Source organism: Enoplosus armatus, chromosome 17 (assembly GCF_043641665.1).
Source record: "Enoplosus armatus isolate fEnoArm2 chromosome 17, fEnoArm2.hap1, whole genome shotgun sequence".
Classification (NCBI taxonomy): domain Eukaryota; kingdom Metazoa; phylum Chordata; class Actinopteri; order Centrarchiformes; family Enoplosidae; genus Enoplosus; species Enoplosus armatus.
This window is the reverse complement of record NC_092196.1, coordinates 6,727,617-6,754,362: the sequence shown is the minus strand read 5'-3', so window position 1 is coordinate 6,754,362 and position 26,746 is coordinate 6,727,617. Positions and strand designations below refer to the sequence as shown.

General features: G+C 41.8%; 2 protein-coding genes across 2 annotated transcripts; one reads left to right on the top strand and one right to left on the bottom strand.

The window, feature by feature from the left end:
- The first annotated feature begins 1,216 nt into the window (after positions 1-1,216).
- On the top strand, positions 1,217-9,264 carry csf2rb (colony stimulating factor 2 receptor subunit beta). Its single transcript, XM_070923917.1, has 16 exons — positions 1,217-1,279; positions 2,775-2,857; positions 2,954-3,104; positions 3,642-3,759; positions 3,965-4,131; positions 4,250-4,404; positions 5,158-5,302; positions 5,570-5,702; positions 5,790-5,953; positions 6,754-6,887; positions 7,008-7,188; positions 7,329-7,425; positions 7,768-7,834; positions 7,956-8,035; positions 8,147-8,309; positions 8,792-9,264. The coding sequence occupies exons 3-16, from the start codon at positions 2,999-3,001 to the stop codon at positions 9,173-9,175; spliced, it is 2,094 nt and encodes a 697-aa protein (XP_070780018.1). The 5' UTR covers positions 1,217-1,279; positions 2,775-2,857; positions 2,954-2,998; the 3' UTR covers positions 9,176-9,264.
- A 5,848-nt stretch (positions 9,265-15,112) lies between these two features.
- On the bottom strand, positions 15,113-25,972 carry pdgfbb (platelet-derived growth factor beta polypeptide b). Its single transcript, XM_070922884.1, has 8 exons — positions 25,907-25,972; positions 21,663-21,773; positions 20,376-20,427; positions 19,014-19,207; positions 18,735-18,911; positions 17,245-18,085; positions 16,960-17,110; positions 15,113-16,844 (listed from the first exon to the last, which is right to left on the bottom strand). Exons 1-7 carry the CDS (start codon positions 25,970-25,972, stop codon positions 16,977-16,979), a joined length of 1,575 nt encoding a protein of 524 aa, XP_070778985.1. The 3' UTR covers positions 15,113-16,844; positions 16,960-16,976.
- Between the last annotated feature and the right edge of the window lie 774 nt (positions 25,973-26,746).

Genomic DNA, 26,746 nt, shown 5'->3' with positions numbered 1-26,746 from the left:
TTGTATTATTATGTATGTATGTTATTTATGCTTCAACATGTAGGCGTCAATTTAATGTTGTAGCAGCCGGAGGTGGAGCTAATTTGATATCCTGTTTTGGTAATTTAATCAGTAACAGCACATCCTAATTTATGTTCAGTTTGCAAAATCTTAATCTGTAACGTAATAAATGTCAGATAAATGACAAATGATAAGTGAAGTAAAAAGTACAAAATTTCATAGCATAAAACTCAAGTATAGTACAACTACCTCAAAATTGTACTTAAGTCCAGTACTGTAAATATGCTTAATCCACTGACAGTAGAATCTAGATGGGACCCAGATCATTAATATCTATATTTATCTTAATCTAGTCTAATCTAATCTGATCTAATCTGATCTAATCTCACCACTCATGCTTTGATTGCAAATAAATTCTGAATTGAGGCAAAAGTTTCACATTTTGAACATGGAGTTGTGAAACTGTGTCAAAAGAAGTGGGTGCACCGCATGAATTATATCACATGGAAGCTGCGTTCACTACACCCACCTGTGACAGACAGCAGCGAGGTCGGGCCAGCTCTGTGATGCGTTTAAAGTCACATGTAGGAAAATGTGAAGCATCTGAAGTAGCAGTTTAAGTAAGACAGTAAGAAGTAAGTAAGATCTCTACACACAATAAATGTTAATTAATGAATTACAGTGTTGTAATTTGGAACAGCCTGAACATGAAACAGAGGTTTCAGCTGCATGTGGAGGAGCAGCATGGAGGAAATGTGTAACTGTGCTGTTATCTCAAAGCATGCGGTTGATTAACCACTGATACTTGGATTTAGCTGGCAGATCTTGACTAGGCCGTATCACAAAACCAAAATATACATCCTCTGTGACACCAGAAAGCAAACATTGGTTTGATTTATTGCCTTTAAACAGGAAATATAAAAGTAATGTCAAAAAGCATTGCATGCTACAGTCGGTGTTTTTTGCTGTTTTTCTACCTTCTATGCCTATATATTTGTATTTTATAGGCCTATCTGTCTTTCACTACAGTAGCTGTGTCTCCAGAATAATGTGTGTTTTCAAATGCCAAGCCACTACAGCCTTTTGAAGCCTGCACATGAAAACACCTGATGGTGTATTAAAGTGATAATGACATTAAGTGTCAGTGTGGACAGAAAGAGGAAACTGAAGTCGTCACAGAGGAAACTCCCACAGAGTTCTCGACAGCGCTCATGAGGAGCCGTCTGACGAGAAGGAAGCTCCGGTGACAGACGGACAAAGGAAATCCACTCTTCATCAGGTAAAGTAGGAAACTGGAAGGTTTTGCCGCATGTGAGTTTATGGACGGCTGGTCAACACGAGAGAAGTCACAGGGTTAAAGTCACATCTATACTTTGAATTCATTTTTTCATGTCACACCTTGAAATTGTCTGTGTGCTGTAACTATCACGATACAACAAAAAGTTCATGTATTGTGATGTTCATGTATGTTCAGCTCTAATTTGTCATAATGATATCAGGACACTGTAATTTAACAGCAAGGAGGAAGTCAAAGGGAGCTGGAATTGTTGGTCTTCATTAGACAGGATGACAAAATGTGTTGAATGGATGAAATGTGATGAAATCCTGCTTGGTGACATCCTGGGACTATGATATGACATGACTTGCGCTGAATTTTGAAGAATTGTGTAACAAAGTGACGCTCGCCAGGATGATTTGCACAAAAGAAATGTAGCAATGTCGCTATCTTGCATGTAAAAGCTGATCATATCACCCACAAACCACAAAGCAATGCCAGTCTACATTTGTACAATCTTACAATAGCGGGGTTTCTTCTCCTCAGATGCTTTATTCAAACTGTCATTTGCCTACATGTGCAGGTTTCCCATGCTCATATTGGGGTTAATCTGTTTGCCTTTGATTTTTATGCGGCTGCTGGTTTCATGTCAGCGTCACTGTCAGACCTGCTGTCAGACTCTGCCGCACCACACACAATAAAAGAAGGTTACTTGGTTTCAAATTTAATGTTGGCTTTCCACATTCTCCTGATGGGGTTTTCCCCCAAAACCTGCTACTGTAAACAACAGCTAGAAAGGCTGAAGTGGAGTCTGTTGCGCCTGAGTGACCCTTAAAATCCCCCTTTGAGTTAATTTATTCTGCTCTGCTGAAATGACACCTCTCCTTTGTTTTACTCTATTTCCCTTTTTCATTAATTGCATATTTCTTGCTGCATTTGAAGATATGTTATGCTACAAAATAATAAAAAATATATATTAAGTATATTAACAAATCATTCACTATAAGATAATGATTTTTTATTAGGAAGCTTTAGAATCAAGAAATGAACGAATCAAACCTGAACTATGTGTTCAACAGTTCTTAAACTACTCAGATTTCATATTCAGTCTGTAGTTATCATCAATTACTATTCAGAAATGTAGGAATTAGTTTTAAAAGAATATGAATTTTTTGCTATAATTATAGAAGCTGATAAAGGATCTTTATTGATTTTTTGAATTTTAGGGTGCAGGATGGATTTACATTCACAAATTGCACAATTGTGTTAAATGTGTCACTTACAGATGCTTACAGGTGCAAATAATCAAATTTTAAATAAAACAATAAATATAATTAAACAAAATAACAACAAATCAGACATTTAAGTCGCTCTCAGACAAAGCGCATGGCATTTGGTCAAACGTGAAAGAAGGTTTTCAGTTTTAAGTCAAGAGTGGTAAAGTCATCTCTGTTTTATGTTGTCCCCAGAGACAGAATGTGTTTTTATTTTCTACCAGGGCCTATCACATGTGAGAGAGAGAGATAAGAGGCAGGCGGATGTGTGGTGACATCCCACAACAAGCAGACATTCAAAGCGGAAGTGAGTGCTGGCGGTGCGGTCATGACTAATTTCTTCATTATTTCTAGTAAATGAACTCATTCTCTGTATATACCCGACCTCCCCTCTCATCTGCAGGCTTCTTGATGATGTGAATGCACACAGTAAAAGTCCCCAGGAAGGATGCCTCTCCTCTGGCTTGTGCTTTGGTCAGTGCTCTCTCTCCCTCTGGCTCTCCTCTCTGGTCCAGACCGGTGTCCCGTCCACGAGAGCAGCAGCTCACTGAACGGTGAGTCTCAGCTGCGTTCACAATCGGGAGTTTTCTGGAGTTAAATCCTTAGAAATTTCTCATTTTGAATATTTCAGATTATAAATTGGGTCATTGCCCAGCTAAATCTGAATGTCTTGGGAGGTTTGTTTGTACTGTTTGTGTGATACATCATATAAAGACATGAGTTACAATCGGTGGTTAAATTTGTCCTTGTGGATTTTCTTGTAAAAAGAAGGAAACGTGTGTTGTAGGAATATCTCACTGCAAATCAACTTGTTTCAAGAATTTTCGGAAGTCAACATTTTTTTACAATTTCATTTTCATCATTAACAAGTGGAGTCAATTAAAAACATGTTTTTTTACTGCCACCAGAACAGAAATCTCTTTATATCTTGACGGGAATAGATTGCCCAGAACTACACTTTATTGAGTATTTTTACATTGCTGTATTACTACGAAGTTAAGTAAAGAATCTGAATACTTGCACTGGTTTGAGAAACTTAGCACAGCAGTTGACCAATCACCTGAAAACCACACTCCTTCCTCTCTACCCAGAGTCTCCATGGCTGAGGTCCTTGCACTGCCACAACGACTACGAGTCTTATGTCTACTGTAAGTGGAGGGAACACAGAAACACAACACTGCAGCTCTGGTTCAAGACTGACAACAGCAGGTACAAACAGCAACAGGGGATGGTTGGTTGTAGAGTCTGAAGTTCATTAACAAATGAACCCTAAGGAAGGGTTTTTTGTGGCACTGTGTTGAAAGATTAAAACTGATTTTGGGTCCAAACACATAATATAATGTACATTATGGGAAATAAGTCATTTTGGCACCAAGGTTTTCTGTCCCACAGCTCTGTGTCCATGTCCTTGCAGCGAGCAGTGTGCAGTACAAGAGGTGAGTGAGCACGGGACCGTCCAGTGTAGATATAAGGCTCTTGCATTTGCCATCGGCATCGAACACACAGTGTTCTTCCTCGAGAAGAAGACACCGACCCTCTGCTCATCTGTCCCACACGAGCCTCTGGATCTTTCCCAGCACTGTGAGTTTACATGACATCAATAATAACTGTGAAATGAATACATTTCATAAGGAAATAACATTTGTATTCAGTAGCGTCATCACTTGAACTGTTAGCTGTGTGTTTTTGTGTTGGACAGTGAGAGCACGCCCACCTGTCAATCTGTCCACACACGATGCAGCTGATGGAGGCCGACGGCTCAGCTGGTCCAGCCCCTACCCCTCCTCCTCCGGCCTGAACAAAAACCTCACGTATCAACTGAGCTACAGGACAGACACACAGGACAACTGGATGGTCAGCAACAAATACACCGTACACGCTCCACATGACACACTGCTGTAGTGACAGATGTTGTCTCTGAAACAGACGGAGTCAAAAAGCGTTGAAAGCCTGTAGCATTTATGAAACTGTCAAACACAAAAACTGAAACTGGATTCATCTATTTTCAACAGTAGCATTTAACGAACACTGCAATTGTAGTCCCTGAACACAATAACTGACAGCCTGTTGCCTCATATCCAGTATTGAAAGCAGTTAGTGGTTGTCATATTGGAGATTTCCTCTGACAGGAAAACTGGTGCAGGCTCAGAGCCCCCGGGGGCCATTCATACACACCTTTATACAGCCCGAGGGTTAGGGTTAGTCTGAGGCCTGGTGATGCAACAATGAAGCACATAAATGTCCTAAACATATTGTAGAATAGCATACATTGCCATGGTAGCGGCTCTATAAGGCTGTAGATGCTTTGAGCTAAATGCTAGAGTCACTATAACAAGGCTAACATGCTAACATTTAGCGGGAGTAATGGGGTTTTTTTTGCGGGAGTAATGTTCATCATGTTCACCATCTTAGTTTAGCATGTTAGCATGCTAACATTTGCTAAATAAAGGCGTTGTAGACATCTGGCCGGATGCTAAACCAGTATGATGTAAATAAGTTTACCTATTCTCTATATCACCACACACCCAAAGCAGAAACAAAAAATGTATTTGACTTTGGGTTTTGTGAGCCAGAACTCACACACATCTCTTTTCACTCTCTCTGCAGACTGAGGATGTCTCAAACACCAGCGTGAAACTAGAGAAGCTGTCGCTGCTTCCAGGTCGCAGGTATGAAGCCAAGGTGAGGGCCCGGGCCGGCGTGGGCCAGTGGAGCAGCTGGAGTCCTGTGGTGACCTGGCAGACTGAAGATGGTGAGTCAAAGAAAAGCATTCAGCATCATTTAAAACTAATATACAACCCATTAACAAAACTGTGAGTCCTTTTCCTGTATGTGCACAAATTAGCTTCAACTTTGACATTTCTGAGTTTGGCTCGCATACTTAATGTACTGGATCATGTTAATCCAGAAGGGTCCTGCTCCTTATCTCCTCTCCTCACATTTCTAATCTTCTCCCTCTGTCAACTTTTTATGGGAAAAAGTCTGCAGCTGTTGTTATCAGCTCTCTCTCTGGCTCTAGATGCGGGGCAGCCTCCCAGTTTGCAGTGTGTGCTGGATGGAGAGGGGGAGGTGATGTGTAGCTGGGAGGTGAGCAGAGAGCTGGCTCACTTCATTACCTATCAGCTGGCCTGTCGACACAAGCAGGCTGCACCGTAAGTCGAGTGGGACGCTGACAACAATGCCACCTGGTTATCATTCACTCCTTCATCTGACTGTCCCTCTCCTGTCGATCCCTTCAGCTCTGAGAGATGCTGTGTGAACCCAACAGTCAGTTCTGACCCCGGCGGGACGGTGCTGAGGTACAGCTGCTCGCTGTACCTCAGCACCTTCGCAGACCCTGCACATCTAGTGCTGGACCTCCTACCAACACGCAATGGCAAGATTTTTAAAGCCAGCCAGCACAGTGAGTGGACGCGAGACAGAGGACACAACATTATGTGAGAGACTGAGTGGAGGTGGGGAGGGGGCTGCCGCTCCGAGCAGAGCAGGGAGTACAGATAACGTGTCCTGCTAAATTAAAAACACACAATGGGGCGATAAAAGCTGTGCAGACACACAGCGCTGAGCAGAGCAGCTGTGATGTGATTGAATGCCCCCACCCAGTGTCTGAATGGCACTACTGCATCCCTGCGTGTTTATTACCAGGCAGTAAGTTAACATAAGACATGTAAGATGGTTAACACATAACACACTTGTCCAATTATTCACCATAAAGCAAAAGAACAAAGAAAAAGATTCGACCTTACAGGACACATGGACATGCAGACACACAAAATACTAAATTAAAACAAAATAAAACATACTATAAGCAGCAGATAACACTAACGCCTTGTTACAGACGAAGCATGACAGGATAAAAACTAAAAAGTCATGATATATATATCAATAGTTCGATCTGGTTATTGCAGATACAGTCATCACTCATTATACAAATGGTACACTGTAACTAAAATACTATAAATACATTCACCCATCTCTCCTCTTTCCATTTCATTAAAAGAAAAAGTTTTCGCCTGTTTTTAAAAACTTTAATAGATTCAGAGTCATCTGGTAAACTGTTCCAAATTGTAGCCCCCACACACTGAGAGGATTTTGATTCAAAACAGCCACATGTTTGAATTCTGACAGAATTCTGATTATATGTGAAAACAACACAAAACAAAAATGATGCTGGATGCTACAAACTAACCTCTTGTTGCGCAGTTCGTCCCAACCCTCCACCGCAGGTAAAGGTGAGGGAGAAGGACGGCAACTGGATTGTGGAATGGACTAATCCAAGCAAAGCTTCAAAACCCGGCCTTTCTTATCAGGTCTGCTATTACAGGACGCAGGACCAGGTGAGTGTATACCTGTATCCCTTCATACTAACCATGAAACTAACCGCACAAGAACTCAACAAAACTATGCCTTAAAAACATACACATATGAGCACGGGTTTATATGCATACCTTCTCCAGGAATCTTCTGTCCTGCTGAACATCCCAGAGGCGTCCATGTCCCTGACCATCCTGGACACTTCTCTGGCCCCGTCCCAGAGCTACCAGGTCAAGGTCAGGTCCCTGGTCGCCCCTGGAGAAGGTTCCTACAAGGGAATCCCCTCTGAATGGACCGATCCTGTGGACTGGACCTCGCATGAAGGTACTGTACAGTAGCAGCATGCACACGCCCAGTTTATTCAGGTTCAACAGCATGGAAATAGAAATCCTCACAATACATATCATGAATGATCGCCATCGTTATTATTATCTTCATTCATTCTGTTTTCTGTCCCCTGACAGCCTCCTGGTCCCTCACCACCCTGATCTATTTATCCATCAGTGTCTTTGTGGCCACAGTCTTCCTCACTCTCTACTGCACCATTCCAGCTTGTCAAAGGTACTTTATTCATGTATTGATGTTTCTCACTTTCTCTTCAAAGTTAAAGTCCTATAATAGATACAATGTAACTGCAGCCATCAGATAAATGGACTAGAGTACATACATATTACATCTAACATGCAATCAAGTGAATCCAATAAGTCTAAAAACATTGAAATATAAAGTTTAAACATCTTTACTTTGCACCTACAAATGTTTCCATTATGGTAATAAATTGCTGTGTGAAACAATTAAAGTAGCATTTGACATGCTTTACTTCAAACACGACAAGTGTGTTTTCAAGCGTGGATTTTTTCATTTTTAATAAAATGTTTTGTGCGATGTATTTTGAACAAATAGGAGGGTGATTCTGTGGGTGGACTCAGTTCCTTCTCCAGGCAAAAGCAAAATCCTGTCTGAGATCAAGGTGAGACTGGATGCTTCTACAGTCTGATTGAATTATCTCTACTTCTGGTGTATCAAGAAATGGTTCTGCATATTTGTGTTTGTCTGATTGTAATGTACTGTTGTGTACTTTTGTGATCCAGTCCGCCACCAGCTGGACCCTCATTCAGAGTGAGAACACGTCCATGTGCAAAGTGCAGCACATGGGCAGCGTATCGACATGGTAATGCGTTTCACACTCGCCATTTCCAGACAGATAATGCCTAAAAGGATAAATCACTGACCATCCTTTGTTATCTGACAAAAACACTTTGTGCTCTGTCTCTCCCTGCAGCTCCTCAGACGCTTCGCTGTGGTCGACCAAGGACAGTGAAAAAAAGCTTTTGGATCAGGTTGAGGGCTGCTGGAGGTGTGATAACCTGCCCTCCCCTGCTGAGAAGGTTAACAGCTCCGACACATCCTCCTTGAGCTTCAGCGGGCCATACATCTTCTGTCAGGTCAGTTACTCAGGGTCATTTGTCAGGTATCCAGGTGCTGAGAACTTGTCAAAAACACAAAAGACATTCAACTCAAAAGGCAACTGAGTCTGAATGTTCAATAGCTTTATTCTTTTGTGTTTTATATCCGCTATACATAACGTATTCCTAAAATCAGATATTGGATTTGAATTCTCTGCCAAGAACTGCAGTTGAACACCAGCCTTAAGGGAATCGTTTGAAATTTTGGGGGGAAATGCATAATACTTATTTGCATACTTGCCCTCAGATAGATGAGACGATCTCATTAAAATGAAATCACATAAAATGCTATATTATGACTTGAGTACTAGGGAAATATACTGAGAACTAAAACAATTCAGAAGATAACCCTTTGCACATAGCAGTTTGTAAATGAGCAAATGACAGCAAGCTCTCTTTAATATAATAAGAAATATTATTAATTGAATGTCATACTGAACAGCATTGTTTCTCTCTGACAGTCATCAAAGCCAAACTGTAAGTCAGTGGATGTCAACTGTGAAGAGAAGGAGAAAGAAAAAGAAACCCCGTCAGATGACTCTGCATCTCCTTCCCCTGTGAATTTCGGCCTTTACGGGGGAGGTTATGTGTGTCTACCCGGCCGCAGCGTCTCCAGGTCCACACAGGATCTTGTATCTCGCAGCGATGCCAACACAAACACACACAGGCACGTCAACGCTGAGCAAGACCCACAGCGTCCAGATAAGACGGACGTTGTCCAGCCAGGCCTCAGTGAGCCCACCAGCAGCCACCAACCTCCAGCCTACACCTCAGGACCTTTCACTCCCTGGCCTCAAGGGGGCACCATACAGGCCTCGGGGTACTGCCACCTCCCCACTGCCTAAATGAGAGGAGAACAGTAACCTGCAGCATGCCAGGGGAGAGCATGTCAAGGAGGAGCCATCAGGCTTTCTCAGCAGACATAACAATTAATCTGTCGGGGGGGGGGGGGGGGGGTTTGCACTTTATTTTCAGCCATGTCAAAAAATGCAGTCATGTTTATTAATAAATGGGTTTTTACACATTAGAAAGGATTTAGGAAACATTTTGCTTGGTTTTATGTCTTATCTGACCTGACATCAGGTTGGACATCTGACCAGTGGAGGGCAGTAGTGAGCTGAGCCTGTGACTGCGGTGCAAGTAAATCTAAGGGATGGACTTCAGTATGGCAAACAAAATGATTTTTTCTTTTTGAACTCCTTCTGAAAACTTCCTTACACATTCTAGGTCAGAAGGAAATAACCGTACAGTCTAATACAATACACCAGCCCCCCATAAAAGACAACCTTTGTGAATGTTTCATTTTAAGGATTCTCAGTTTAAAAAAAAACCCAAAGATCATTTACTTCCTTGTATATCATGTAAGGCGTTTTCACACCTACTGTACATAGATAACCACAGAACTGTGTTGAAATGCACTGTCACTCTCACAGCTGAGGGAAGAAACAGAATTATGTAAACAGCATGTCATAGAAAAGATGTGTAACTTCGCTGACTGCCATTTTCTCTGCGGTCATGTATGCACGTTGGCACAAAGGCGTGTGAGTTATAGGACCTTGTTGTCAATGTTGTAGCCTATATGTTGCTGAATGTATATATATATATATATATATACAGGATCTACAGGATAACACACTACTATGGACTGAGGCCTACAGAGACATTTGAAATTAGGTACAGAAAAAAAATTTAAGCTGTTAATGCTACCTTAATATATGAGACTAACCATCTTTCTCAGGTGTGTTACTTACAGCATAGGTTTGTATATGTTTGCAATGTTAGCTGCGCTTTTGTATTGTGATAATAAACTTGTCAAATGTAGGTCTATGTTTTGTGAATGGCTTACACACCCCTTCTCACCACAAACATAAACTAGGGTTTAAAGTTTTCAGGCTGGTTGGCAAACTGCGTAACATATGCTCAGTTGCCAGTTCATTAGGTACACCGAGCTAAAACTAATACAGCATTGACATTTATATGAATGAGCGTATTCAGACTACTATTAATATTTATACAGAATTCATCTACAGATTAATACATTTAAGTATGCGGTTGCATGAATTCCACCGGAGTCAAACGCTGAAATACAGCTACAGAGACTGTAGAAAACATAGACTGTATAAAAGACAGACAGACAGACAGAAATACTTTATTGATCCCCGGGGGAAATTAGACACGTTACAGGTGCTCCCATTCAAGAACAGAAAAAGTAGCATAGAGCTAGAAATGAGACGTATGTAAAGACATAAGATAAAGATATATATATATATATATATATATATATATATATATATATATATATATATATATATATATAAAATATTAAAAATATAAAAGTATATACATTTTCAGTATTAAAGTGAAAAATAAAAATATATACAATAACAATGTGTATGTATGTACATATATGTATTTCACCATCTTGTTTTTTTGGAGCCAGAAGTGACCATATTTGGACAAGAGGGTGGAGCTGGGGATCTGAGAAGCCGAGGACTCTATGCACGCCTACCTGTGCCAACCTGGCTCCTGGCCTCACTGTGCGAAGTAGCTGCTAACAAAGTTAGCTTGTAAATGTGTAAAATGAACAGCCGACTCCTAGAGTGTCTTTTACTAACGAACAGCGCTATCCTGATTGACAGGTCGCCGTGGTAGCGACTTGCACAAAATAACAATTTACAAAGCTGTGACAAACATAAGGCAGTTGCTCAATCACTTTCTATTCCTGGTATTAACCTGGGGACATGACCAGTGTGTGTGTGTCTGTATTTGTTGACAGGTTAGACATGTATGTGCAGTAATTTGGTTAAAATTAGTTCCAGATCACAAGTTGGATATCACTGTGTCTGCAGGACTGTGTATAAGTAGACTCTCTCGCTCTCTCTCACTTGTACACACACACACGCACGCACGCACACACGCACACACACACAAATTCACAGCGTTATCTAATTTAGTGCTCTGTTTATCTGCACATCTGTCTAGCCTGACAGGGTTGTGCAGAATATTAAGGGTCTGTTCGTTTCTGGAAACAAGCGTGAGTGTGTTATTTGCAGTGTACGTGCATGTATGAAGTTGCAATGCAATATTACTGAAACCCATTTATATCATGAACATATCGTGTTTGAGCGATGCACAAGTCTTTCTTGTCTGTACAGAGAGAACACAATGCTGGAATTCCAAGCATGCTGATATCAACTTCCTGTGTTTTCAGCCCATCTGTAGGTACAACTTCCTGTCTGATGAGGCTGAGCAGTTTGACACACACCGTCTGAGTCATGGTGCCCGCAAAGACGCTAACGCACTGGTCTATTTGGCCTTGACCATGGTAGTGGAAGACGAGGGGAAGCCGATTTGATGTGTTTTCCCAGCATTCCTGGCTTTTTCAGATGCTCAGCCCCAAAAAACACATTCCTCACAGTCACCGTCAGGGGGCTATTGTTCTCTGGAAGGGAGGGGGGTGCTTTGAGTGAGTGAGTGAACGAGTGACAGATTCTTATTGATCTTCATCAGTGAAAAAAGAACAGAGGATAAAGGTTTGTGTTGATGGAAAGACCAGACTTAGCGTGCATGTGCTTGATGACGAGGTAGTTGTGTGGTCATCTGTGTACAGCATGTCCCTGTCCTTTGTCGTACATAAAAACAGGAAAATAAAAGTGCTGGAAGGTGTAGGGAGTGCGTGGCGCCACACGGATGCTTGTGTAACCTCCTGTTCAAAGGCCTCCTGTTTCCTCATTACTGTACATCAGGGAATCCAGGCCACACCGAACATAGACACTACTGCCAAAGATACGTCTTCTAAGGCAGTTTGGGCTGTGTAATGTCGTTGTTTGTTTGTCTGTTCTTCTCTTTACTTTTTGTTTCTTTTGAAATACTATATTTCCTTATCTATACTGTATGATCTTAAAGTTATCTTATCTAAAAGACAACCTTTCTTGACATTTGTACGTGTTTGCTGTGACTGAACAGCTCATTTGCTGATGGAGAAGACCTAGAACAGAGGCAGTGTTTTATTACAGTGATGCTTTTTCAATGATGTTCAAAAATGTGACAGCTTAAAAAATGGTGGGTGTCTCCCGTCCTCCAATCACAGAGATGAGCAAGAATAGAGCTTAAACAGGCTTTTAGTTAAGTAACATTGAAGCTGCTCCTGTTCTGCATGGATGCACATTCCCAGAGGTCCACCACATGTTTCAGTGCCTGATTTCACACACACAAACCTGTTTCCATCACTTAGGAGGACATTGCATTCATTAATTCTCTAGAGACTTACCCTAGCCTTAACCGTACCCACTTCACACTTCACCCAAAAACTCATCCTAACCTCAACCAAACTTTAAACAAGATGTGCTTTGTGTTCAGTGAGATGAGTCCCCACAATGTGACTGTGTGATTTAGGTCCCCACAACACGGGTTCAAACCCAGGATGTTCTGCCCATGAGGAGTCAGTGTCTGACAGGGCCCAGAAGACAGTGACAGTCCTTTGGGTCATAATAAGTTGTCTTCCTGTAATTGACAAATATTCAAGTAGTCAAAGGTACAAAATTCAGTGCTTTAATACCTCAGTCAGAGTTCAGTGAGCATGTAAACCCGAAACACAGTTAATATTATGTAACAGGATTTGATTGGAACTAAGTAATGATAACGGTTGGGTCATGGTTCGTAATCAGGTTGGTCAGGTTCTGGTCATTATATTGTTCCAGTTGTTAGCTGGTTAGGTAACAGCGTTGTTGAGACCCAACAAGCCATATAGTCCTTTAAGGTCAACCAGTCAGCTATGAACCATCTCGTGTCTTTAGTCACAGTCCTTGGTCCCTCAGAGACCGCCCCTCACCGTCATGGTGGTTGACCCCTGTGTGAGTTTGAATGAGCACCAGCAGGCCCATGTGTGTTTGTCACAGTCAACAAGCCTTCACGCACTTCTCTTGCCCATCCTAGTTTGAAGTCCGCGGGGGGGGGGGGGGGGGGGGGGCGCTGCTTGGACACCCGCGGAAAAACAGGCATCCCACCTCGATGCTGAATTTGGAGATGGTCTGCTGTTTAGAAGTAGTACGTCTGTGTGAGATTGACAGGAGGGCAACGGGAAGTAATGTATGAATACACATTGAATTTAAGGAGTCACATTAAGGGTGAGGTGCAGATGCTAGACAGCTTTCTGCAAAATTGTCATTTGGTACAGGCATCAAACCTGACTAATGATGAGGAATGTGGCTCTTTCAGCCCAGAATGTGTGAAGATCATGATTACAACTACATACATATAAGTAATCCCCCTTTACTCTGAAGATGGCATTTATTGTGTTTCAAAGCCATTCCTCGTATGATTCCATTTAGACAGAGGAGCAGATGACTTCTTGACTTGATAATTAGCAGACATAACTTTGCAGCTGGCTGCTGAGTTGGGAGTTTTTGCAGCCAAGAGTCAAGTGGGTAAATGTGAAAAACAAACCACAAAGAGAGTGTGTGCCAGAGTTCACCTACAGCACATCAACCCCCAGATACTCTCTCACTCTCTTTCGTCAGATTGAACAAACCTCACTGCGCATCACTGGGACTAACACTCGATACAAGGCAGTGCTGAACTCTGAGTCAATATGATGTCTCCGGGGAGCTGCAGATGCACTGTGAAGACACAACATGCCAAACAGGCTTAATAAATAAATCCACCTGGGCTCATGAGGTGGCAAGAAAGTCAGAGAGTTCATGGTGTCATAAAAAAGTCAGGTTTTATCCTTGTGACTTCTAATGTGTCCTTAAAGAGTTTGGTGTTAAAAAAAACACCTGCTTGCTGATTTAAAGATGCTGTACATAGGATAAACAGTTAAACTCTAAAAGCATCAAGACTAAAGGGACTTTTTTCTTTAGCCATGAAATCTCATGTTAAGCATAATGTAAATTGGGCAGTGACTCTAGAGTTGTAAAGCCTTGCTCAATATAAGCAGAGGTTTGTTTTAAGCCAGGCTGGCAACATTTGGTACAGTCATTTATGGTGCCAAGAGGATGAATCCTGATCATTTGAATTTGGTGATCCTCTGACTTTTCCTCTTAACATGAAATCTCATGTTAAGCATAATGTAAATTGGGCAGTGACTCTAGAGTTGTAAAGCCTTGCTCAATATAAGCAGAGGTTTGTTTTAAGCCAGGCTGGCAACATTTGGTACAGTCATTTATGGTGCCAAGAGGATGAATCCTGATCATTTGAATTTGGTGATCCTCTGACTTTTCCTCTTGCGCCACCATGAGGTGGACATTTTTGACTGTTAGTTAAATGTGCTGACAACTATCGGATGGATTGCCATTACATTTTTTATACACATTCATGTTCCCCTCAGGATGAATTGTAATTACTTTGGTGAGCCCTTAACTTTTCATCGAGTGCCAACAGGTCAAACTTTGACTTGAATTATTAATTTTGTTTATGACCAAATACCAGCAAAACTAATGACAGCCTCAGGTGTACTTTGTGTTTAGCACTAATTAGCAAATGTTAGCATCTTAACAGGCTAAACTAAGCTGCTAAGCACTGTAAACATTATCATCGGCATGTTAGCATTGTAATTGTGAGCATGTTGATGTTAGCATTTAGCTCAAAGCACCGCTGTGCCTAAGTACAACCTCACAGAGCTGTAGACTCTCAGTTGTTAAAGTCAATTTTGTTTCGTGACATTGACATTCACTGTTGGCCCAGTGACGGTTTCTCTGAATTGCATAGAAATAAAATTGGTGAAAAGGAATAAAAACACAAAACAGAAGTAGATTTAAGCACATTAGCTTCTTATACCCATATGAAAATAGCATTAGGTGGCAAAGTTATCACAAACATTCAGTTTTTTCATCATATCTTAAAATAAAACAAACAAAATCAGTAACAGTTGTAAGTTTGCATGAAGAACGTACAGGCCATGTTTTTCAATAACTTAAGATGTTTGTCAGATTATGTATAATTGGGCACAAATAGCATCACCAGTGTGTTTCTACGTGTTGTTACTAATGGAAATACAAAGGACACAAAAACAACATCTGCATTTGCAAAGTCTGGCATTTTGCTGTCCTTTTCAGGGACTCATTATTGATTTTACTTGTTTCGACCCTTCTGGTTTTCTGTAAATTAAATGGCAATGGCAAAAAACAATGTGTTGTAGATTAATAAAACAAATACAGTGGGGGAGCTTGAAGAAAAACATGTTGTCGGTAGGTGTTTCTTTTGCCTCCGCAGAGTTCAAAAAGGAATGTGATTGTTTCTACAAAAAAAAGTAATCAGTGGAAGAGAGACATCTCTTTATCAAAGAGAGAAACAGATAGATGATACATGAGTATTGAGATGCATGACAAAAGTGTAGGTGTGGGCACAACATACACACACTACACCACACACTTAGGGCATACAAAACAAACGCACATGCACACACTTGACATAGAAGTTAAATACTGCTTGATCCTGGGAGCTCACAGAAGGTTTCGATCTCTTCCTAAAACTTTTCTCTTGTTCTGTCTGTTTGAACCATCGTGAAGCATTGTTACACATCTCAACCACATCGTGTTTGCAGTGTTAAAAAGTGAATCCACAGTAATGGCCGAGATAAATAAATAAGAAACATAGCACGACGTCATGTAACAGGTGTAACGCTATCACCTAATATTCAGATAGCACCTTTTTTCTTTACACCTGTGATGAAAACTCACTAATGCAAAATCTTTAGGTTTTTGCTCTCTGATTCCAGTGTTTGCAATGAGTTAAATATAATTAAATATGGTTAAAGAGAGACCATTGCTGTTTTACGGAGCTAATAAATGATATCAGAGCCTCTGTACGGTAAATCTACACAGCTTTATCTTCCCAACACTGAGCCTTCAGTATGTGAATTCTATCACACATGGAAATACTGCTCATTTTAGTCAACATTGCTTGTTGTTGCAGCCTATCGATGATTGTCTCTAAGATTATCCAACCACAATACAACAGGTTTTTCAATGACACAAAAGAATTATGTCCATTTTTATGTCCACTTTTCCGCCAAAGCACTTTGTAGTCCAGTCTGATTGTGTTTGTCACAAAAGTCTTTCAGCAACAACCTTTGTCATTTAAACCCGATATATAGACCCGGTTCTGTCGACATATAAGTGCAGCCTCTCTCTGTTGATATCAAAGCAGGGTGTCAAGAAGAGTTTCGAAATTGCACTATTTTCCACAGTCCTACAGCGACGCAGTTTCAGGACCCCACAGGTACTCTGCTGTCAGTCGTTCGGGTGCCACTCGTTACATCACACCAGCATCTGTCGTTGTAGAGGCAAGCGTTCTCTTGACAAAGTCTACCATTTATTTATATTCCATTTTCTTCTTACCCTCCTCTTATTCCACTGGGTGTAGTTACAGGTTCACCAGACAGTCATTAGTAGTGTTACGGAGGAGATCTCACAGGACGAGCAGGTTACTGACAAGTGAATAAATACTTATATGAAGGGAGTCACTCTGCTTCACCTCTGGATCCACGAAATACACCAAGTTCACTTTGTGTCCCTGAGGGGGAAACACAGGAAGTCATACTTTAAACTTCATACAATAATCCGATTGAAAGATTACATTCACTTATTCAAAACCTTTCCTTTACGATCTAAACATTCGGTGAACTCACCTGGGTTTATTTTAGTTCTACATTAGCATTGCTCTCATAGCTGCCTTGCTGATGCGTTTGCGATTCTTCCTCATCCTTTTCCTAGGACGGGCTGGTGGTCTGGGGCCTGCTGGAGCCGACGGTTGCTGTGTGGTAGTCGAGGATGTTGTCGCTGTCAGAAAAGGATTTACATATTACTAAAAAAATTGCAAAAATCTATGACTTTTTCTCTTGTGGCAAACTTTAGTATTTCAGGTATCAGGTATCTGTTTATATTTATCCAAAGTATTCAATAACATATATTACCGGGTTTCTGTGTTGTTGTTGTTTGCAGATGATGATGATGTTTCCCATGCAAGTGATGGTGACGTTCCATTTCCTTTTCTTTCTGCCTTTCCTCTTCCTCTCGTTTCATCTGCTGCTGCTTCAGTATCTCCTTCTCTTGGTCCAGCCTCTTGTGGAGAAGTAGAAGCTCTTTTCTCTCCTGCTCCAGTTTTTCCTCCTCAATCTGTAATATCCTCCCCTCCTCAGGAGTCTCATTGTCTCTCCGCCTCACCTGTTCTCGAGGATCTGGATTTGGCTCTTTGGTCGGCCGGGCCCTGCTCCCAACTCTCTCACTGGGCGCCTCGGTAGGACTGAACTTGGCTTGAGGATCCTGAGTAACAGGGTGAGAGAAACCACTCGTGTGGCTCTTTGAAAATTTAGATTTGTCTTCTTGCCACAATGGACTGTGTGTTTGGGTGCCTTCGTCCCTGCTTTCTACTTTCCTTTCGGTATTGTTGAGCTGTAACCCACCCCCACCTTCTACCAACTTGTTCTTTGCCTCAACACCAACATCATCCACCGTGGAAATAGTCTTGTTGCCGTCTGAGATCCTACCATTCTTCCTCTCCACATTCTCCGCATTCTCAGTTTGGCCTTTAGTCCCAAGGAGCCTGGTGGAGTTACGTGCCCAGTGTGGAGCAAAAAGAATAGCCTCTCCAGAGCGCGACGCGTCCTCCCCAGCCAGGCTGTACCCTTCTCTAGGCTGAGTGAAGGTGTCTCCTCTGGGGCTCCAGTGCTGCTCCAGGAGATCCTCCAGGTGGGCCCTCTGGTTCTGCTTCAGCTCATCCCACTGATGGAGTTCATCCTTGGAGTGCACTTTGACCTTTGACAATAAAATTCAACAAAATTCAATACAGCTAAATCTCAGCTTTAACGCTCAACCAAAATGTAAATACACATTTAATGAATTCAGAGTCACAAAAGAAGGACAAGTTAATGAGTAGATAATATAATATACATGCTGTGAGTAAAGAGGAAGATTTTTCAATTCATTTATTATCTAATGTTAGAATATGAGTGTGAACCTATACTTTAAAATCAACCTATTGCAATATAACTACATTAAACAACAATAAAGGCACAAGAACCATATTAACTCAACACTTCTTGCATGTGTTTGACAGAAAAACGTACAAAGGAAAATTAATTACACATCGTGTACCACCTTAGTTTAGTTTAGACAAGAACATTAGATATAATAAAATGTGACTGTTGGGATACATAAAACTTTCCTGCGATTATTTTTTGTCACAATATTTGTGAATGATTAAGGCCTTGTGTCCACATAGTGTTTTCTTCTGTCATCGAAACAAAACTGACACATAGCGTTTTTTCTCTCACCGCACAAGAACTTCACCCCAGCGCCCTGCCAGCGCTTTTCTGCCAGAAACATTGTGGACACAGGCCCTGAGGTGTGCAGCACGTACACACAAATACAGCAGAGAGCATGCAAAATAGCATTCATACTGTACCTGTCCGTGTCCTAGTGTCTGGTTTCGATGCTGGTGGTTTTGCTGTCTGCGAGAGGATTTTTTCTTGGGCACAGGGGGACGTGGAGTGGGCTGACATCGGCACTCCACGTGATCGACCACTGACACCACTGCTTTAGCATAAGTGGGTCTTTTGTTGATGTACTCGATCTTCATGACCTGAAGAGGTTGAGAAGAAGAAGGGAGAGTCAGAGAGCATAAACACAAACACAGTGTTTAGAGATTTGTGTGCTGTGTGTTTCTGTGGGTGTGGTTGTTTACCTGCAAGTATCTGGTGTGTGTGACGACAGGGACACACTGCAGGCTCTTGGTGTTGCAGCAGCCAGAGCAGCGCTGCACCTCGACGCAAGGCGGCCATAACAGGAAGTTGGCGTTGCTGCGGTCCAACATGGCCCTGGTGACCTCAACCACCTCTGTACGAACTTTACACAGAGCCTGCTGAGCTGGCTGGGCATCTGAGGGATCAGATATGACTGAGTGTGAGCATGGATGGACTATGAAACACTGAGCTCCTGGACTTTTTGCAGCTGTTTTTGCATCACAAGTCATCTTGCTTCTCTTTGTAGTTGCATCGCGTCTCTTTGCGGTTGTTTTTATGTCTCTAGCCTTTTTATGTCTCTGTCTTTATGTGTTTGTTCAACCAATAAGTAAATGCCAAAAATCAAAATGCACATGGGACTCCTATTTGCCACAGAAATCTGAACTCTCCCGAGTTGCTCAGAGCGTCTGGGAAATATGAGAGGCCTAATTACATTCAATTCCTTTAAGCTTCCTCATTCATCCACAGTGACTCAGCTTGTCCTCTTGCTTGCTTGTATGTATATTTATGGGATAGTGCGATACAAGCTCTCGTCATTGAAGGCCAATTTACCATTTTCTATGACTTATGCAGCTCACGCTATCCTGCATTAGCACCGCAGCATTCATTACGATTTCTAACTGCTGCAGAGCAGAAACAAGCAGGCCGATTATGAAGTAGATATAATAAATATAATAAATAGATATGCGTATCTTCTTATAGACTTTGGTGATTATCACATTACACAGAAACACGAGATGGAGTTTCAGTCAACTTTGCTTCACAAAGGTTCACAGTTCAGTTCTGTTTGAATATACAAGGACACGTTTAAGATATTGGACACAAGGGTTCATGTGGGGCCATTAGCCCGAGCTAGAGGGAATCCAGCAAAGTCCCCTACACTGTTGTAGATTGATGTCTAGTAATTCAGACATCTGCTTTATCATGATAGCCAAAAAAAGGTTAATGGGAAGGATTTTACCATGCCACTAAAGCCATACTTGTCACATTAATCAACTCCCAGGATGGCGGGCTGAACACACCCGCAGTCCTCCACTAATGAGGATGGAGTGCTTTTACATTCATGAGGAAAATCAGGAATCTTCCATGCCAGCACTGCAATCTCCTATTAACCTATTCATGAGTAGGAATAGACAGATAATTATCCTCACAAACTGATGCATTTGTTTTTTAAGACCTAAAGAAGACACATGAGAGTAATTTATGATATAAACTAAATTCACACCTTGAGCGCAACAAAAAACATCTGTCTTTCAAATGACACTTTGGAGGGGAAAAAAAGGGAAGAGGGGGTCTTAGCTCACCAAGGCTCCGTGGTAGTCTATGACCTCCATTGGCCGCAGAAGTCCCGTCTTCCTCATCTGAGACAAAAACAATAAACAAACACATCATTTGACTTGTGTAAACACGGCAACTGATGGTCTGTTTTTGGCATGCGGTGTATGTTTTATTCTAAGGCCCTCTAGCGCCCTCTGCATGTAAACATGAGCTCAAGAACTTGCATGTTGGGTGCATAAATGTGAGCAAGCAGCAGATGATACAACAGGAGAGAGAGAAACAAAGAAGGTGTGGGGGTAGTTCTTGTCACATGTGAGTGTGCACATGCAGAGAGGGAAAGAGAGACCTAGATCTCAAGTAATTGTTAACTGTTATATATATATATATATTCTTACTTTGTGTGTTTTCGTGTGTGTGTGTTTGTTTGCTCCCTGTTTCTGCATTTGTGTGTCTGAGTTTATTACTGGTGATGTTTGCTAGTCACAATTAGGGTAGAAAAGTAGCCACTTATTGTTGTCATGTTAGTTCTCAGTTCATCTTTGCATTACCCACATACATTTTATTATGAAGTGAACGCCTGATGACTGTTTTTTTGCCATTATAATAGCATCTCAAACTATAAGCGACAAAGTCTGCATTTATGAGAAAACATCTTGACATAAGTCAGCATATTGAGTGCATTGTGTTTGTTGCCTCTGCATCAGTGGGCTTCATTATTGAGCTGCTGTATGTCTACACTGCCATCTTTTTAGGAAGTCACAAAATGTTTTTGCTTGAGTCATAAACCCAAAGGTTGTGCACCTTTCTCAACCCATACAGTAACAAGTAATCCCTTAAACTGAGGTAATAATACATAAAAATAACCTCAGTTTAATACCTATTTTGGTTTTGTGCTATATTTATTTTAATGTGGTAATGCACTGCCAACAATGAAAAGCAGACAATTCTGTTTCTCATGGAATTGTTGAATACATGATACTAATACTTGATACTTTCTGCCTTTGTATTTTAACATGACATGTTAAACCAAAATAGTATTTCTTTGTTTCTTTGTCAAATTGTTTATTTTCATACACAAAATGAAGGACCCCACCAGTGTTATGGGTAGAAACACTGTTATTAGTCTACCAAACTAGATGGCAGATTTAATTGGTTACATCTAGTGATGAAGTTGAAAATAGTTTGTGGCTTTCGTAAAATGTTGTTAAGGGTCAAGTAAGAATGTGGACAGGATGTAACTGTGTTAGGATCCATAATAACACCGCCAACGTTGGGTCTGGTTTCAGCGTATGTATCAGCAGTAATATCAGAACATGCTGGTCTTTACCTACGGAGTCAGAGAGCAGCAGCAACTGAAGGTCCTCTATGGAGGAGATGGGGCTGTTTCTAACCAGCTCCACCAGGGCTGCAGGCAGAGGGTCCCCCTAGAACACACAAGAGTATATAAATCAATGTAAGAGACCAAAGAAATAAGATACATTACTCTGGACCATCTCGGAAAACATGATTCTGGGAGAAAAAAAGGCACAAAATCATTTCGACATTTTTTTTCATGAGTCCTGCATCCATCCTGCATTGGGCATTACGGAGTTTTCCTCTGAGGAAAAGAGTGCAGCACGTCTGCAACGACCATTTTGTGTTTCAGTGTGTGTATGTGCTTGACTGAGGCACAATAGGTGATCAAAATGTAAACAAAATGGTGTCCCTTCTATCAAAAAACAAAACCCAAGATTATAAACTCAATGGTGGTATCACTCACAAATCAACATAACAATTCAATCTAATATTATGCTCTCTGCACGTGATTATACTTCAGATCTTAATGGTCCAAAACGACTGATTGTCCTTTGAACATTATATACACTAACTCGTTCTTTTTGTCGCATGAAGGAATATATCACATGGCTCTTTAACAGTTTTTGGAGGACAGTGGAGTTTTATAGCATGGAGACATAAACAATATCAGATTGTGTCTCCACAGGAAAGAAAGGAAAATTCATTTCTGGATTTGTTTTTCTTATGGGATTTGTTACAAAGGATAAGATAACACTAGCCTTAAACAACATGCATTTGCACTAAATATTTCCATACCACCACACCAAAAACCAAGCAACAGATCCACATTGTGATTCTACGGACTGACTGTGGGTTTAACCCCCCTGGTCATTAATGGGTAAGACAGCTAAAGAGGGAGGGAGGGGGGGTATTAACCAAAGCAGACACACAATGGTCACTAAGAGCAGGGTGAATGACTATTGGCGTTGTGTCTTCTCATCTGCTAACATTTAGGGGTCAAAGGAGCCAGGAAGGAGTCAGGAAGTGGGGGAAGGAGTGATATGGAGAGGAGGAGAGAAGGGGAGGTGCATCAGGGATAATAGATGAATAAAAGACGGGTTAAAATGGACAAGGATCAGACATGGGTCGAGACACTTCCTCACATCGGTTTAAATGCCGTGGATGTGCTTCATTTGTTCTGCCAGCTCACAGTGAGAAGGAACCAATGAGGATCAAATGTGGTCCGGCTGGTGCACCAATAAAAACAATGTTCACCGTCTTATAATATACATACATCAGCTTTTAGAAATATACAATATAAACCTTTTTGTTATGAATACAGATTGATTCTATAGTGTAAGTCCAGTCCAGTGAGCATAACTGTGTTTGTGAGTTTGTATTCAAGTTCTGGAGACTATAATGAGTCCCGACGGGAAGCAGGTTTTGGCCAAAGGAAGCATCCATGCATGGACATGTATTCTCATCCTGCCCCTTCTATACGCCAATGACTTTCCCCCATTGTTGGCTGGCTTTTCAGAGAGTCAAACTATACAGCAGGGAAATGCCTTCTGTACTACACTCACATCTCTGTTGCAGAGCTGCCGATGCCCCTGAGGAGCCATCATGATGATTTCTTCTTCCCTTCGCCAACGGAGCAAATCTGCCTGCTCGGCTAATTGTGTCTGATGTTAATTATAGGACGTGTGCCTTTTGTTCACGGGGGGTGGGGGGGGGGGGGGTGCCTGCTGTCGTGACGATTTGTGTCTAAGCAGGAAAGACTAAATACACACTTTGGTTCTGATAAACAAAACAGATGTAAACAGATTCAAAAATCCACAGACAGAATGTGTAAACACACATGTTGATGTTTAACATGCAAATATGGGGCGAAGATTATGATGCGTTTAATGTGCCAAGACAATATAATAGCCACTTATAGGGGAGATTTCCAGCAGTACTACTTCTTAGAAGCTGTATTGTCCACAGGTGCAATCACGCACAAATAACGTTCCTCTTTTCATATCATGAGAGTTTAGGTTGTTCCGTGTCGTTTTTGCCATTTTAAAAACCTAAAAAAACGCATTTTGACATAATCCATCACTTAATCACCTGAAGCAACTTCCCATCCCCTGAAGGTCTATTGGACATATTGAGGAATGCCAGGTACAGGCGGCGGCTGCAGAGGGAACGTCTAATCGTACGTAATTAGGGGGTCGTGTTTGCTGCCGGCGCAGCAGCAGCACACGTGTGAGGTTTCACGTGTAGTCACCGAAGCTATGACTACATGTGGGCAATACTCACATAACAAATGTGACTTTAATTAATTCCTCTGAGTTGGAAAGGCGCCTAATGCAATTAAGGAAAATGATGAGTTTGTGTTAGCTAAAAGCGAATGTCTGGATTCCTCTTTGGTGGTCCATAGCTGAATGCATGTGCTCCTTATAAGTAGCACCTCATACATTAGCAGGCTTTTAAATTATCACTCAGTCTCAAGACTACATGCGTCTTGAACTCATTCTCTTGCGATTATGTTCTTTTTATAAGGGACATGATTGAGCCACGCACACAGACTCCATCATTTCACAGCTGCCGTACTATAACTTTAAAATTAGACATGGGGAATTCCTGGTTGTATTCCTCAAAGCCTTTGTAACGTTCTCCCTCTGAAACACTCGGCCTGTCAAATTGGAGTTTTCTTTTACATGCGGTGCCTACAGGAGCCGTAAAAATGAAAAGACGGGTTGATGACAGGAATTTGAAGCCATCCATCATAAAAGTGTTTCACCCTAAATCTACCTTTATGTGAAGTAGTCTTGGCGATGGTAGACTACATGCATATAGTAAAGTGTATTGGTTCAGTGAATGAAAGGAGGAATGAAACCACTTGTGGCGCCCGTCCTTGATACAGAAGCTAGATGTAATATATAACAGTTCACATCCTGCAGAAATTCAGCGTTTGCATTTTTCCCCTTCTTTTATGTTGTTTTTACTTCAACTGACAGCTAATAGTTTGTGTGTGCAGCAGTTACTCAGTCCTGGGAGCAAAAAACACCACTCCATCTGACTGGATGAGAAAAACTAAAGCAAACTCACAAATGGGCTGTGCCCTCTTTGTTGACTTGTTCAAATCTCCACTTCCCAAGCCTGACTAATTAAGGGTGTGTGTTTTGACCCCATTTAGTGTTACAAGCGAGTGACCGAGGCAATTCATCTCAGAAACACAGATGAAATCTGTACGGAGGCAGAAATACAGATAACATCAGATTCAATGTGCGTCTATAGACTTCTTTTAAGCAAAAGAAAAGTTTTGTCTTCTTGTTTGACCTCAGCAGACGGTCAGACTTTGTCCATCTATCCTGCATCCGTATTTCACCGCTGCCTGTTCAGTTTCACAAGTTTTGAAGAACATTTGCAGTGCAGAACTGGGTCACTGGAGGTGGAAACAATAAGTGCATCAGCTGCATCTACATGGCAATACCTCTGTCATGAACTTAAAAAGCAGACATTGTCAGCTGAAAATGTATTGGGGTTCTGCACTTGTCTCCATTTAAATATCAGCCATGTAAGTGTTTTTTTAGACGCTTAACATTCAGCAAGATGAGTGATTTTCACTGGCCTCGCTCAACATCTGGAACAGCATCCATGAATGCATCACTTCACCACGTGGAGCATCCAGCTGTAAAAGAACCTATCATGGCAGCCTCTGTTTCCTGGCTCATCACCCACAGAGGACCTCTGCTTTTGTGTGTGTGTGTGTGTGTGTGTGTGTGTGTGTGTGTGTGTGTGTGCCCCTGGGCATCCATTCATAAGGCCAGTTAATGGGAGGAATAACAGTTATTTTCTGTAAGCATCCCACCCCTCTCAGAAGCAATAAGGGACAGACCAGACTAGACTGAAGCAGGTGCACTAACACCGAAGTTATAAAAATCACCTGGATTTGATTATCACGTGACTTCTGCTGTGTTTGTTAGGAAGAACACATATGCTCTTGATGACGTTACTCATAATTATGAGTGATAAAAAAGTTAAACAGTATTTTACCATATTTTAACATTTTGAAGTAAATCTCAGGAAATAGTTGCCACAGTCACATTAAAGGGTTCAGCGTACTTGTATGCGCTCGTTGCTCGTGTAAAACGTTCAGTAAATCTTACTTGATGCTTCACGTTTTGCTGTGATATTTAACAGCAATATGTTTGATACAGGGCTGCTAATAGTCGTTCCGGTAAAGGCGAAGCATCTCTGACTAAACTTGGTCAGACCGTGATGGACGCAAACTCACCTCGGCTACGCCAAACCGCAGACACGCCGCCAGCAACGCGAGCAGCAGCTGTACCCACGAGCTCATCTTGCTGCCCAGCCTCGAGCCTCTTCGACGGACCGGGCATTTATGGAAGCGCGAGAGTCCCGCTCTCCTCAGCACTGCGCGCGGGGGGACAGCGGCTCGCCCTGCGGAACTGCGCGCGCGTCGACGGTCAGTCCACGCTGCCGTCCCTCCGGCAGAGATATCCGAAGAAGAAGTTTGAAGTCCCCCCCCTGTGAGAAAAGCTCCACCGTGCTGGATGAAGAATGAACCTCCTTTTAATTCAGGCGCTTTTTCTGTTTAGTTCACAGCAATACATTGAATTAACAAAAATACTTGATGACGTTTCCAAGCAACAAAGGGTCCAACCTTCTCGAGACAAAACTATCCAGGACGCTCAGAAAGTAAGTTGAAATTATTCCAAGGATGTTCTGATTTCTTTAAAATACAACGAATTAAAAAAAAAAAAAAAAATCCAATTGACTTCTCTTCTCCCGGTAGAGGCAAGGGTCTCTTTAACCGTGACGCGTCGCAAATAAACGTCGCAGGTCAGCACGGTGGTTTGCGGTCCTCTTCTTCCAAGGAGTCTTATCAATAAGCAAAGCTCTGTGTGGCTCGGTGCGCCTCAGCCCTGGACCTGCCTGATTACGCAGCGCTGCTGATGGTGGTGGTGGTGGTGGTGAGCTGGGGGGGGGGGGCAGATTTCCAAGAGTCTGCTGTTGGTCCGCTCAGCAGTATCTCTCTCTCCCGCCCCCTGTCTGAAGAATGGGTGATTATCTGCGCACAGAGCAGCGATATTAGTCCACAAAGCCTCAAACC